Source organism: Vicugna pacos, chromosome 5, assembly GCF_048564905.1.
Source record: "Vicugna pacos chromosome 5, VicPac4, whole genome shotgun sequence".
NCBI classification, from domain to species: Eukaryota; Metazoa; Chordata; class Mammalia; order Artiodactyla; family Camelidae; genus Vicugna; species Vicugna pacos.
The window spans coordinates 39,019,612-39,034,856 of record NC_132991.1 but is presented as its reverse complement, the minus strand read 5'-3'; the positions used below and the strand labels follow the sequence as shown (position 1 = coordinate 39,034,856).

At 35.8% G+C, this 15,245-nt stretch overlaps 1 protein-coding gene across 3 annotated transcripts in view; it reads left to right on the top strand.

Moving 5' to 3' along the window:
- COBLL1 (cordon-bleu WH2 repeat protein like 1) overlaps positions 1-8,321 on the top strand; it is a 142,003-nt gene extending 133,682 nt beyond the window's left edge. For all 3 annotated transcript variants that reach the window (XM_072961072.1, XM_072961071.1, XM_072961070.1), the window contains 2 exons: positions 1,627-1,803; positions 7,044-8,321. In XM_072961072.1, the coding sequence (XP_072817173.1) occupies positions 1,627-1,803; positions 7,044-7,130 (264 nt within the window). In that variant the 3' untranslated portion in view covers positions 7,131-8,321. The remainder of the gene's footprint in view (positions 1-1,626; positions 1,804-7,043) is intronic.
- The last annotated feature ends 6,924 nt before the right edge of the window (positions 8,322-15,245 follow it).

Genomic DNA, 15,245 nt, shown 5'->3' with positions numbered 1-15,245 from the left:
ATCATATAATTGCAGTTTTAGCAAATATTTTAAAGTTTCTTTGCTTGTAAATGTGTGTAGGGTTCTAGTTTAAACTCTATTTTTCTGTTTCGCTTATCTCAATTTATTTATGAGTCTTCTGGATATTCTGGTTTATTTTCTTCTCCAAGTCTCCATAATAAAATAGTTTTAATTAAAAGAAACATAGCAACATCAAAGACTAGATAAAATAATCAAACATTTCTCAGCTACATGTTTTCTATTGTATACACTCAACCTTAGCTTACCATTATTATATATAAATATTTTAAATTGAAACCAGAGTTTAAATATGTAATTTTCTTAATTCCCCATTTTATTAATTCAGTGTCAACTTTCAAGTTATATGTATGTCGACCAAAATATCACTTAGCCACCATCTAACCTTAATAAGGTACAAAAAAGGGGGGGTTTGTTGACTTTGTGTTTGGTCAACTGAGTGATATAATGTGCTAGATCCAAATAGTCAAAGGAAATGATGAAATTCCCAGTATGAATTATGATAATCCCCATGCAATTTCTTAAAAAAATACTTACATTGTATACTTTTACTCTGATAGTGTTTAAAGAATACTTTCATATTTGTATGACAGTTCCAGAAGTATTTTTACTATTTTTTCAAACATTCCCAGAGTAACAGAACATTAACCATATTGCCAAGTAAAGATTTTCCCATAATTTTAAAGCAGTATTTACCTTGAAGAATGTTGCTTCATATATTTCACATTTATGTTTATTACTTTAATATAATGTCCAGGAGAGATATATGATATAGAGATTAATTCTTGGGAATAAAGCCTGTAGTTTTTCTTAGAATGGAATATCATTTCTAAACAACAGAAGCTTGATTAGATAATAGTTTTTAAGCCATTGCCTGAGCTCTGTTTAGCTCATCTTTTGTAAAGATATTTACTTGGCAGTTTGAAAAAGACATTTTTAAGTTGGAATACAGTTGCCAGTAAAATCAGTTACTAAATATTCCTTCCTATGAAGTTTAATTAAATTTTTGATTCTTAAATTTGGAAATTCCTAATATTTATTTTTAGTCTCATGGGAGAAATAAAACATGGCTATCACTGAGTTCACGTGACTTCCAGAAACACAAAATAAGCTGTTACATGTGACATAGTCATTAATATTCCTTTATTAGAAGATATGTTAGATTCCTCCAATATGAATTGCCAATATTGGTCCTTTTGTATGGTCAAAAATATTTCACAACCCTAATATATTGGCATTATGCAAATGGGTTATTTTTTTTGACTGTTCAATTGTTTATTATTACTTTGGCTCTTCTAGCCAACTCCATTGGAGATATCAGCATTATTTGACTCAAAGACAGTAAAATTACCACTGTATTCATGAAACAATGAGAGGTATCACTTTTCTTCCTTAGCCTCCTGAGTTCAAATGAAGGAAAATAATGCCTTCATCTTCCAGCTGAGCTCTGGCAGCAGAGATAACTCAGTGGAAGAGGAAACAGAGCTGTGCCTAAAACACCACTGTGGCAAATGGTGATGCTTAGAGCTTTTGATGATGAAAATGTTTTGAATAATGGCCCATTCTTCACTTGGCGTTCGTATAAATATTTCACATTTATTTTTATAGGAAAATAATTCTACACATAATGAACAGAATCCCCAAATACCATCTCCAACTGACTGCCCATCGTTCACCCTTAAGAGACAAAGTTCTTCAACATTCCAAAGCTCTGACCCAGAACAGATCCGACAGAGTTTGCTGACTGCAATCCGTTCTGGAGAGGCTGCTGCCAAATTGAAAAGGGTAAGTTTTCTTTATCAGATGGGTGACAGGGGGTTTATTTTCAACACTGTCAAACTAATACTTAGGGGGAATTGTTTTCTGGCTTTCAAATCTGAATAGGGAATATGCCAGAAGTTACTCTTTTATGTCAAGCGGTCATTTTTGAAGTATAAGCTGAGAGAGTCCAGAGTATTACACATACTTAAAAATATGTCAGGTCTATTTTCCAAAACATAGGCCAGGTGCAGAACACGAGTTTTGCTCGTTATTATCTAACTATATATAGAAAGTGCTCTGGACTCTTATTTTAAGAAATTGTGTTACCACAGCAAGAGAGATTCTGTGCAAAAGAAAATCCCTCCTTTATTCCAGAAAAGCTGCGCTATTGTAGGAGTCTGCAAGTTTTCAGTCATAGCTCCCAGTGATCCAAGTTATGACCGTACGTGGGAGTGAGTGGTTGTGGTGCGGGTGGGGAGTTTTATTGGTTAATCCAAAAAATGTAGGGAAAATCTAGAGAATTCAGATGAGACCTATTGCAGAGATACAGATCTTAATAATGCCCTGCAGGAGTCCAGATTCTCCTTCCTGAGATGTAGGAGAGCAAGGAGGTGTGCTCCTTCTTGGGCAAACACCAAAAAGCATCACAGGGAATTATCTGTAGATGAATTTCCTCCCTTTGTCGCCTCCATCCTCTGAAAGAGGACGTGGTAAAGCCCTGCGTCTGGCATCATCACTTGGACTGCCCAGAGGCTGTGTCTTCCTAAATGTCTTTCTTGTTCTTCCCTTAGTCATCTTGGTTGCAAGTTCCTCAACACCCGAGACAAGAAAAGTACTTATTATTTCACTGACTCCCTAGGCATTTCATTTTGTGAATTGCTTTTCTAATCATTTTAGAAGCTATTTAGAGAAGAGTAAGAGACTTGTTGAGCAAAACACTGAACTCAACAGAAATGAAATCTGCGAAGGAACAGGAATGCTGCAAAGATAGAAAGGGGAAGGCCTCCGGGCACATCTACACGGCCAGCCTTGCCTGGCCAGCCAGCATCCCACGTGGGTTTCGGTGGAGCTGTGAGTGACAGCCGTTTTCATGGAGGACTTGGCACTCCCATCTGGGCCCACATAGAGACAAGAGACAAGGCAAGAGATTGCTTGCTCTTAGGAGTGGAGGAAACATGAAGGAATAATTTAGGGGATTAAGTATGAATTTCATAGATTGGTTGTAGAGTTTGAATTTAGGTGCCAGGCAGCAAAAAAAATTTGGTATTTCACAGGTCATGAGATTTATATTTTTGTGGGGACTATATGCCCCTGTAAAAAAAAAATTGTACATCCTCATTTATGTAAATAATTATAATATTGTAAATTAAGGATAAGGTTCAAACCAGTCACTTCCAGTTTAAAGTTTTCTCAATTCAGTCAATTTGATAAGCATCTTTTTTTAATGCAGAAAAATACCAAACATTATCAGGGATACAAAATTGAATAAAATGAAGCCTCTACCTTCTGGGTATTTATAGTCTGGGACTGAGAAACAGTGGTACATCCAGCCCACAGGAGAACAGAAAATAATCTCAGTATCTTTGTATTAAGTCAGTGGATTTATTAATCAGTTTCAATGAACTAATTGCAGAAAACAGTGCATTAAGTTGGACATGCCTTTCCAGCCAACAGTATTGTACCGGCAAGCAGCTGTATGCTTGGTGTGTTATGGGCTCTGATTTGGCAGCCTCTTCGCATATAAAACTCTCAATGCTTCCAGAATGAGCTGGATGTGAATCAACAACAGAAAGCAGGCACTAAGTGATGATCCTATAATTGTATCCTGTTTATAACTCATTACTTTAGGTTCTATTGAGTCTAAATTTTCTCTCTTTCAGTAGGAGGTTATTGATAGTTCTGACTCCACATAATGCCAGCTCCTAAATTCTGTTTAATGAAAACTCATTACATAATCCCTTTTCTTCCACTAAAGGTAGACTCAGGGTCCAGTAAAGTTCATGATATCCACACTCCATGATCAGCACCTTCACCTCTAGTTATATGCCCTACAGATGCGCTGTTATGTACCAGGACTCACATACAAGAATATTCGTGGAAGATTGTTTATCACAGCTCCCAACGCAGATAACCATAATAATATCCAAAAATAGAATAGTAGTATATTCAAAGAATGGACTATCAAGTAGCAATAAATCTGAAAAAATACACTAAACAATGTAGATAGAGACATAAAAATATACACGCAAAACTAAATATTATTTGGTAAAGCATGCATTATTATATTTCAAAAAATTGCAGAATGTTGTAGGAATGGACACAAGAAAGGTCTCATTTCTTGTGATCTCTGCTTAAGCCTCATATTTCTGTCCTGTACTGAACATTTCTCCTGGTTTGTTTTAAATTCTAACATTTCTTTTATAGAACAACAGTTACGGTGCCAAATAAAATCTCCAGTGATTTTGACAGTGAGTTTAGATTGTTCATCAGAAAGTTGGCTCCGTGTTTCCCTGTATTTTGGCACCCAAATGTTCAATTTAACTCCAGGTACCAACCTGCCTTATGGCTCTTGTTCATACCCAAGCAATTAACCTTCATTATAATAATTGTTCTAATATGAATCAACTGTCTAGTTGATTGCTCTAGTGTAAATGCAGTCATGAACATGCCATGTTTTTTCATGTTTCTTCATGTTTCTTAAAGCTTTTTCCTCATACCTTACCCTGACTCGACACCCATATAGTCACAGTGATTTGTCTTGTCTTCATATAAAGCATCCATAAATCTAGCACAGTATTTTTGTGTTTGATGTTCAGGTGTATATGAATCAGCAAAATTGTTTTCAGAGAGGAAGACAGAGTAAGTCATCTATTATCATTGACTTGTGTTGACATAAGAATTTCTTTGGCTGTTTTCAGTTCTTGACGGTGCTTGATTTACTCAGGTTATTCCACTATTACAAGGAGAATAAAAGTTTGTAAAAAATAAAGTCTGAAAATAAACTGACAAATGATAGTTAGTACTTGGTATTAAGTGTTTCCTCAGAAAGTGAAATTTATCTTTAGATAGATAGAAATCTGAAGGGAAGAAAAAACCTGGATAAGTCACCCAGAATCTTGCTGGCTTGTTTTGTTTGTTTAATTAGTCTGCTTTTTATTCGTAGTTCTTTGGTTTGAATTTGAGCAATCCAAGCGTTTCAGGTTGGCAGCTCTTTCTGTATATATTTTTTTCTTTCTATATATTTTTAAAGTAAAAATAAATGATAGTTTCATAGTTATTGCTCCTTATGGGAGTATGAAAGCTATGTGAATATTCCTGAAAATTCCTTAAACTTCAAGGGTAGATAGTCAACTAGAAGATGCTCACAGCAGTAAATTCTTAAATGTTAGTTTTTAAAAATATCTTTATTATGAGTGTCCAGTGATCATTGTTCAAAAAATTCAAGCAATACTTTTTTACTTTATAAATGTTCATAAAAACTTACCTTATTCCATTCAAGAAATAGTCATTGAACTAACTGTGCCAGGCACTAAAATAAACATGAGTATGAAGTGGGTACAAAGTGGCATTAAAATAGCAAGTTCTCTGACCAAAAAATTCATAGAATAATATTCTAATGATATCTTCTCATGTTTGAAAGTTAAGTAAACAATTTCTTAAACATCAAACAAAATATCACTTCCCCCCAGAGTAATTGCTTTTGATAGAGTACAGTGTGACCTTTTGGACCACTTTTGTAATATATAAATACTTAGTTTTTCTAACAAAAATGGAATCTTCTATAAAACATTCATAAACATGTCTCTTGGAAACTTTCCATTTTATTACATACATATCTATCCTTTTCTTTTAAGACTACGTAGTATTTGACTATGTGAATGAACTATAGCTTATTTGTTCTATATTGGTAGACTTTTAACTGGATTCTAGTTTTTCACTCTATAAATGGTGCTACTTCTAGACATTTAGAACCATCAGAATGTTTTTGAAAAGCTTAAACCAAATTTTCTCTCTTTTACTTGACAAAGAATATGAAAACTGTAATGTTGGCAAGAATTACAAAAATAACCCCTCAAGCATAGAGTTTTTGGACCAGTGTTACATAACAAAAAGTCATTACCTGTCAGTTTGTTGACTGTACTTGGAAAGAAACCCTACATGAATACTGAACAGGGTGCAGATACTGTTGGCAACTTTTCTTCTTAGCTATTTTCTTTCAGGTGGATAGTGTCTGCCCTGCTCCATCCCAGGTTCATAAGACAGTCAAGAAAATTGGTTAGTTCAGATGAACAATCTTTGTTTAGTAAAAGGCAAGAACTGAAGCACCAGGAAACCAAAGCCAAACTAAATTTGCCAGTTTTCTTTTCCTTTTCACTAACTTACTCCCTTGCTAGCAGAATCTGTGGCTTTTTGTACTTCAGTTTTCTTGGGTGAGAAGAGGATAATGTTTGGTTATAAAACTAAACTAAGTCAAAATATAATCTAGACATAAACCGTTTTTCTTAAAATAAGGTCATACTTTATATATATATTTCAAAATATTATACCTATTTACTATTCAGAATCAAGATGATTTTCTTTTACATTCTTGGAATTTCAAGCTATTTAGGAAATTTTATTTTAGGGTTTTTGTTCACTTATAGTTTGTCAATAGGAAACTTTGCTGTAGAAGTTTGGAAGATAGTTTATTTACTAGGGAAGAAACCTCCTTTCCATCCTGCAGTTGTTTTGGCATAGCAGTTATAGATTTGACTTTTTTAGCCCTTTAGGAAGGCATTTTAAAAACCAAAGCTATTTTTTCTTATACATATAAGAGGTACCTGGGACAGTAACTTCAAGTTAATATGTGTCATCAATACAAAAACTGCAGAATTCACTGCTTTATGGAATTCACTTTCTTTTTCTGCATTCTTCTCGGTACTTTGGGGAAGCCAGAATTAATCTAGCTAAAAATGCACTTTAACAGCTTGGCCTGCAGTCTGTTTGTGCTCTTGTCCTTTGAGTTGATTTGGTAATTTTGTAAAGACTAAGATGTGTTAGTGGATTATTTAACTTGTTTGTTGTGGAAATAACAATTCTCTTATTTTTAATTTCATGGTAGAATGAACATTTATTCTTGATTATTTGAAATTTGTTGAATAATAAATACTAAATGTTAGCATTTACCATTAAGCAAAAGTTAAAATGTAATTGTTGAAAACTGAAAATCAGACAGCTCTCCCATGTTAAATTGATGTGTGCAAAGTGTGTTTCTTCCTTCTCAGGTTACTGTTCCCTCAACTACAGTATCTGTGAACGGAAGGTCAAGACTCAGCCATTCCATGTCCTCTGGTGCCCAGGATGACCATTAAAATTTGCCCCACCATACTGCACTTCAGCACCTCTCCTTCACAGAACAGCTTCATACTAACGGAGAATGTTGGCAAATGTATATTCAGATGTACACTAATATATTATCTATTAAAGCATAAGAATTTGTGTTGTGGCTTCTAATGCCAGAGGAAGAATTACTAGAATTTATAATTTATAATAATATTTTTGGCCTTTTTTTGCCTTAAGAGCTGAATATGCTGCTTTAGAACTTTAAGACAAGGTGTTAAGGACTTTCATTTTTTTCAAATGAGAAATAGTTACCTTTTGTTGATTTCACTTATTGACATATTCTCTACAATGGTGACTTAGGCAAAAGGATAAATTAAGATTCATAGACTTCTATTTGTGTGACACATAAATAGCTAGGCATAGATCTGACATTTGCTGCCTCAATGTTACAGTTTAATTGGAAATGTTTAAGTTATATTTAAAGCCTCTTTGTGCTGAAAGTATGATCTAGAAAACTAATGATCAAGCATATTCAGTTTAACAGTTAATTTCAGTGATGAATCACTTAGTGAACAAGTCTTATCTTGTGTGTTCTTTATGTAATTACAAAATCAGTGTCAAGTTTATAGAAATTCATACTATTTTAATATTTTATTAACATGGACACACTTAGTTTTTTAATCTTTAGAACTTAAATTGCACAAGGAGAATTTTAAATATTTTCTGTATATAATTATGATATTATTGTCACACAGATTACACATTTTATGTGCCAGAAGCCTTAAAAATCTTCCTGTGAAAATGTTGATATATTGTGACAATTACTTCAAATTCGATATGTAGGGAGCAATAGGGGTTAATGTCCATATTGGAAAACTTCAAAGGCTACTTGGAGGTTTTAGGAATCCTGGTTTGAATTACAGTGATAAAACTATGCAGTTCAAACGCTAATATTCTAAATAATAATATATATTTACATTAAAGCTAAAACTGTTAAGGAAAATAATGCCTGATTTGTTGGCTTATAACTTGTTCTGGGGCCTAGAGCTTGTTGATGTTCTGTTCCTGCTTTAAGAATCTAATTGCTCACTTGTTCTAAAAGCTTTGTCAAACAAACAAACCGATGTTAGGTTGGTTTTTACTAAAGCTACTGGGATAGCTGCCTCTTTGGAAAAATGTCTTGATTTTTTTCCCCCTGTTTAATAAAAGCAAGTTATATATTTGGGATGCTTTTTTTTTAAATGCAATTTGTGTCTATCAATCAGTATATTTGTGTATTTCACCTGATGAATACATCTCTATCAGCCACTAAATAAACAAGTAATAGTAAGACCTACCATTTATCAGGCGTTAAATAAGCCTGATACATAAGCCAGGCGTTCTAACTAACTCCACAATTTATGATCTAAGCATGTAAAATGTTTAGCAGAGTTCCTGACACATGGCAAGTACACATTAAAAGTTACATGTTGCTGCTAGTTTCTTGCATCAGACTTGAAGAACCTCATATATTGAAACCTATGTTATGTCATTATAAACCAATAGGAAAAGTGGTAACTTCTTAAAAAACTGTGTTTGATTATCCACTTGGAAAGTAAATTTGAACCTCTACCTCAAACCATAAATAAATATTTGAGTTAAAGACAACTCTTAAAAATAGTACTTTAAAAACTTAGATGGATATATTCAACATTTTTCATACCTTAGCACAGGAAAATTATTTAAATAGGGCAAAAAGACACAGTAATAAAAGATTTGATACATTTAAAAATATTAAAATTTAAAATTTATATGTATATTAAGTACTATAAAAGTGAAAGGTTATAAGTAAGATGTTTTTAATATATACAAGGGTTAATTTGTAAAAATGTAAAAAATTCCTAAAACTCATGAGAAGTCTACCCAATAGAAAAATGCACACCCTGAAAAAAGAAGAGTTATTCCTTACAAGAGGAAATCTGAAAGGCCAAACATCTGGAAAAAATACTCTTCACTAATAATCAAGGAAATACAAGATAAAAACAAAAGTAAGTATATTATATCACACCCATCAAATTAGTAAAAATGTAAGTTTCAAAATAACAACTGTTGTCAAGGACAACAAAACAAGCTCATTGTTAGTAGGGAAAATACACAGCACAACCATCAAATTTGCAACATCTAGCAAGCTTAAAGATCTCTTACCTTGTTACCTTACAGAAGTACTTATGTATGTACTTAAGGAGACAGACTCAAGGCTGCCATGAATATTTTTAAAAGACCAGAAAGGAGTCCTAACCAGCACTCAATGTTGGTATTATATTTATATAACAGATTTCTGTACAACAGTTAAAATTGAACAAACTAGAACTATGCATAGCAACATCTCAAATGGATACATCTCAAAAATAATAAGAAAAGCAAGTTGTGGAACAATGCTTTTTTTATGATACCAGTTGTATAAAATATAAAATACACAAAGTGACACTATATATTATGACTGTAAATATAGAAAAAATAAACAGGTTTACTAGTGGGAATCAAGAAACGAAGATTGGATTGGGGAGATTTACAGGAGTCATTAACTGTGTTGGCAGTACTTTCTTTTTATAAACAGCGGTTTAAACACAAGTTTTACTTCAGATTTTAGCATACTTGCAATAGTTTGTAATTAAAATGTCTTTTAAAGGTCACACAGGATTAGGGGGATATGCACATAAACCATTAATACACATACATTCTGAAAAAGTTGCCTTAGCCACATTATTTCAGTAGGAAAACTACCCTCTACTCAATTGGGAAAGAAATTTGAGACATAGTTTTCACTAGTCATGTCCTTAAGTAATAGCAAAATTAAGACAAGGATTAATTTAGAATCAACTTTAAATTTTCATATTTAATTTTTGGCATCTAAGCATCTTGCTTTTCCTTTTTTTCCCCCATCACATTATTTTTCTTATAGTACATATTTTCAAATTATCCAGATTTTATTGGTTAGTTGTTTGGCACATAGCTCATTTTAAAAAGCTACCTATTTTTAATAGTACCATAAGCAAACAGGTACTATTTATCTAATATATTTCCCATCCTCCTGAAGAGTGACCTTCCCTCCCATTTTAAGATCAGATTTGGCCTTGGCCACCTGAGATAGCAGAATCCACACTCTGCTTCTAGCTCCAAGTCCTTGAATGAGACCAGAGTATCACTGATACTTAAAAGAGTCCCACTGATAATTATTTGCCTTGTGCCAGTTCATTTCTACCCACCACCAGTAGAGACAAAAAACAAAAAACAACACACACACACAAACACACACAAGAGCTAAGAATCAAACTCATTTAAAATCTACTGACTTTGATAAATGAAAAAAAAGGGAGCTTTGCAATTAGGGGTCACAACAAAGATTTCCATGGATTGAATGTTTTTCTTAGATTATTTTTGATGTAAGAATTGCTAATCTGGTGTTTTAGAGTTTACACAGAATTTTTGTTGTTTGATCCACACAAGGAACAATAAAAAAGTACACAAAGAAATTGCTACTTTACAAAGGTCGTGCAACCAGACAAGTGGCAGAACCCCACATCTGATTTCCAGTCTGCTCTTTCCGATCGCCAAACTTTGCAAAAGCTGGAGAAAATGGTGCTTGATTTCAAGGGATACTTAAATAGTAACCTACTTGTTCTGGATCTTCACTTGGTTTTCCTTTTCTCTTAAATGTTACCACTTTCCTGCAAGTTTTCATCCTTAACACCTCAGACTCTTCATATGGGTAGATGGATTTTGTTTATGGCAAGAAAAAATGCCACCATGTGCTCTCTCAAAAGAGCTTTTCTGACAGGTATTTCAAGAGGAATTGTGAAACATTCTGGTAATTTGTGTAGAACTGTTGGCATTTCTGCTTCACAAACTGGAGAAATTCACTTGGAAGTCTTGCAAATTACTCATCTTGAAGAGGAAGTGCTACAATTCCAAACTTACAGTTTTGAAACAAGCAACTTCTTTGCCTCCCAATTTATTCTTACCCACCCCTTGTGCAGATGACAGTGATGGCCCTGATTCTTCACCTCACCTGCATCCACACCTTTTGCCACATGACTGCACTTCCTCCCACTAAAGGGATAGAGCCCATTTTGCAACGCATAGAAGCAGGTTTTGTGACAAATAGAATGAGATGAAAATGCCAGTTCTGAGACTAGATCTCAAAGTTTGCATGTTTTTGCTTGCTCTTCCTGTGCCTAAAATGCTGCGGTGAGAAACACCTCGGAGTTGGCTGAATGATCTCAGAGGATGAGAGGTGTACAGATCAGGGCTCCCAACTGAGGTCAGCCTGAAGCATTTAACAGACCCCACCCGCCCCCTACTCCCCTGCCCCAGACACGAGCAAGTTCAGTCAAGATCAGCAGGTCCACACGGCCACCCGTAGCTGGCTCTGGTGTGTGAGCAGTCAGTCATTCCATGGTTGGTGGTTAGACAGCACTAATGTGGCAATGGATGCAATACAGCCTCTCAAACAAACACATGTATTTATGACTCTACCCAAATCAAAATTCACTCAATCTGTTCAGGCCCACACACCCTGCTTCCCTGAGTCCCACAGACTTATTTCCTAAGTCCAACACAAATATACCTCAGACTCTGCCTAGCTCCCAACTAGCTCAGAACAATTCTAACTTAATAATTCCTTTATTATTTGTAGTGCAGAAATATTTTCTTCCCCTTTCCCTCTTTTCCTATTTTATCTTCAGAAGTGGGAGCATGTGAGCTCAACTATCAAAGAGATCCACAGCCCCCTCAGAGGCTCTTTGGACTTGTCTATTTCATATAGTTGCAAGCTAAAATACAGACTTCCCAGCTGAATTTGAATTTCAAAGATAAACAGTGAATTGCTTTTTAGTATAGGTACAGCCTTATGCAATATTTGGGATATACTTATACTAAAAAGTAATCATTTATCTGAAATTCAAATTTATCTGGATGTCCTGTATTTTTCTTTGCTAAATCTTGCAGCCTTACCATTTCAAGAAAATCTGGAAGGAGTAAATGAATCAAGCAGCAGCACCCACCAGGTGCAAAAGAGAGAAGAGAGCAGGCACAGGCCCAGGTAAATCAAGAAACCAGAAAGCAGCGTTGTGAAAAAGAGTGGCTCAACCTTTGTTCTCTTTGACTGTTCACCATTAGAGAAACCCTCATGTAGTAAGTGAGAAAAGGTTCACTGAAGAGTTTACAGTCAAGAAACCCTTTGGATGACTTCTGCTGGTAGGTTTCACATACCTTCAAGTCATCGGGAAATGATATACTTAAGAAATTCTGCTAATGTCTCATTAACCTCAACATCATTATTATGAAAATTATTATAACAATTGCTAAACTAGGTGGGAGGTATGTGGGTTATAATTATACACGATTTTTAACTTACCTGCATGTTTGAAATTATTCATAACAAAGCTGGGAAGTAAATTGAGACACTCCCCTTATAGCAACCAGCTGCACTACTCACGTGTTGGGGGGAGATTTAATATGCGGTCATTTGTTTCATTTCCACCAATGAAGAATTTCAGGCACATCAGAGGAGATGATGTGATGCGAGTATGGGTCTGGCAAAAGCAACTTGCTGTTAGCAAAGTTTATTGAAGGGTTTTGTGGTTAAGTCTTAACTAGAAAACTGCATGATTTGATTGAACATAGCATGATTTGATTGAATGTAGCATTATTTGTAAGACGGAGGAGAGAAATAAGGAAAATGAAATTTAAGTACTACCTATGCACCATTTACCCTGCTAGGTAATCTTTGAGGTAGGTTTTGTCATCCCCTTTTACACATGAGGCTCAGAGCAGCTAAGGAACTCACCCCAGGGATACAGAGATTGAATATGGATACTTGATTCCATGCCCCCATTTTTTCCACTAGGGGCTGCTGCCTTTTTCCAGTCATAAATTTGTACTGAACAATCAATCTTCAAAAAGTTTTGTTTTTCTTTGCAATGAGTATTTCTTACAGAGCACATCCTTGGCCTTTGTACCTGATCTCAACTGTCTGAACCTGGGGGGGCGGGGGGGAATCAAAACAAAGTGACCAATATTTCTCTGAGACCAGTCATTCTGCCATTTTGAAACAGAAAGTATGGTTGTTAATTTGTACTAGGTGTTGTGACACATTCCCAGTGCCTATTAATTGAGCACCTCCTAGAACTGTGCTAAGTACTTTAAAAGGGTACATCCCTGCCCTCAAGGAGTTTAGAATCTAAGCCAGAGAGAAGTGGTACAGACGCAGAAATATGGAGTAAACAACTCAACACTGCATTGAGATGTCCCAGAGGAACAGAGGCAGTGAAGACTTCAGGATGTAAAGTGGAAATTCTGATCTGCACTTTCAAAGATGGATAGGAGTTGGTAATGTGAGCATAGGAGGGAAAATGTTTACATTGAGAATGGGAACAAAGTCTCTGAGAATGGTGCGCTTATGGTGAATTATGTTAACAGTGTGTACCCTATTCTAGTGTGGCAAGTTTGTTCCTTTACTCAATGAGCATGTATTTGTTGACAATTTTCTTTCCACCAGGCACCATGCTGGGTGATAAGGAAACAAAGATAAATAAGACACAAGTCTAGTCCCTCTAAGCATTATAAACTAATGAGAGTTCATGAAATACGGTCATAAAGAAAACTATGCTAGAAAATTAAGTTGCCCATTTTTCTACCAGGTCATTTGACTTTTTCCTTTTTGATTTTTTTCCTGTATGTATTTTTGATACTAGCCCACTGTTGGTTATATGCATTGCAAATCTCTTTTTTTGGGGGGGGGATAATTAGGTTTATTTATTTGTTTATTTTTAGAGGACATACTGGGGATTGAACCCAGGACTCTACCACTTGAGCTGTACCTTCCCCCCTGCAAATTTCTTCATATTTGTAGCTTGCTATTCCCATTATTTGTGTTTTTAATGAAAAGTTCTTATTAAGTAATTGAATATATCAATATTTTATTTCATGCTTAAGTTCTTTTGTATTATATTTAAGAAATCCTGGAACTTCTGGGTTGGTGAGCATGTAGAGATATGGACAGATTTGTGTGCCCGGAGAGGGCATGGAAGTTCTGTGCTCCTTCCCTATACCTTGTGATATCCATCTTTTCCATTGGATGTTCATCTGTATCCTTTATCATAACCTTTAATAAACTGCTGAACATATTTCTGGACTGTAAAAAAGACGGCAATAACAACAAGGAAACTTGCTGTATGATAAAAAGCCACCTCTTGACTAGCAAAAGCTCAAATATTCTAGCATGAGAAAACCGTTTTGCACTTGGGGGAAGAAAGCACTGAAGATGAGATAAAGATGGCTGAATAGAAAGATCCTGAGGTCACCTCCTCTCAGGAGCACACCACAACCACAACTATCTGCAGAACAACCATCCATGAAAAAGACTGAAACAGACCAGAAAAGATCTTCTACAACTAAAGACATACAGAAGGAACCACAACAAGATAAGCAGGAGAGGCAGACTCATGATATCATCAAGTCCTATATCACCAGGTGGGTGACCCACAAACTGGGGAATATTTATACTGCAGAGATTCTCCTGCAAGAATGAGAGTTCTGAGCCCCATGTCGGGCTCCCCAGCCCAGGGTTCTTGCACCAGGAAGACAAGTCCCCAGAGCATTTGACCTTGAAGGCCAGAGGCGCTTAACGTCAGGAGACCCAAAGAATTGTGGGAAATAGAGACCATACTCTTAAAGGGTGCACACAGACTCTCATGTACGCTAGGACCCAGGGCAAAAGCAGGAATTTGGTAGGAGCCTGGGCCAGACATACATGCTGGTCTTGGAGAGTTTCCCAGAGAGGTGCAGTGGTGGCTGCCACTCACCCTGGGGGCATAGACACCGGTGGCAGAAATATTTGGGAGCTCTTTCTACCACACAAAAGCTAGTGCTGATGGCTGCCATTTTGGGATCCTCCCTCTAGCCCATTAGCACCAATACCTGGCTCCACCGAACAGCATGTAGGCACCAGTACTGAGATGCCTCAGGCCGAAGAACTAATTAGGTGGGGACATAACACCACCCATCAGCTGACAGGCTACCTAGAATCTTCCTGAGCCTGCAACTGCCTCTCGACAGGCCTCTACACATGGTGCTGCCCACCAGAGAGCCAAGACTCAGCTCTA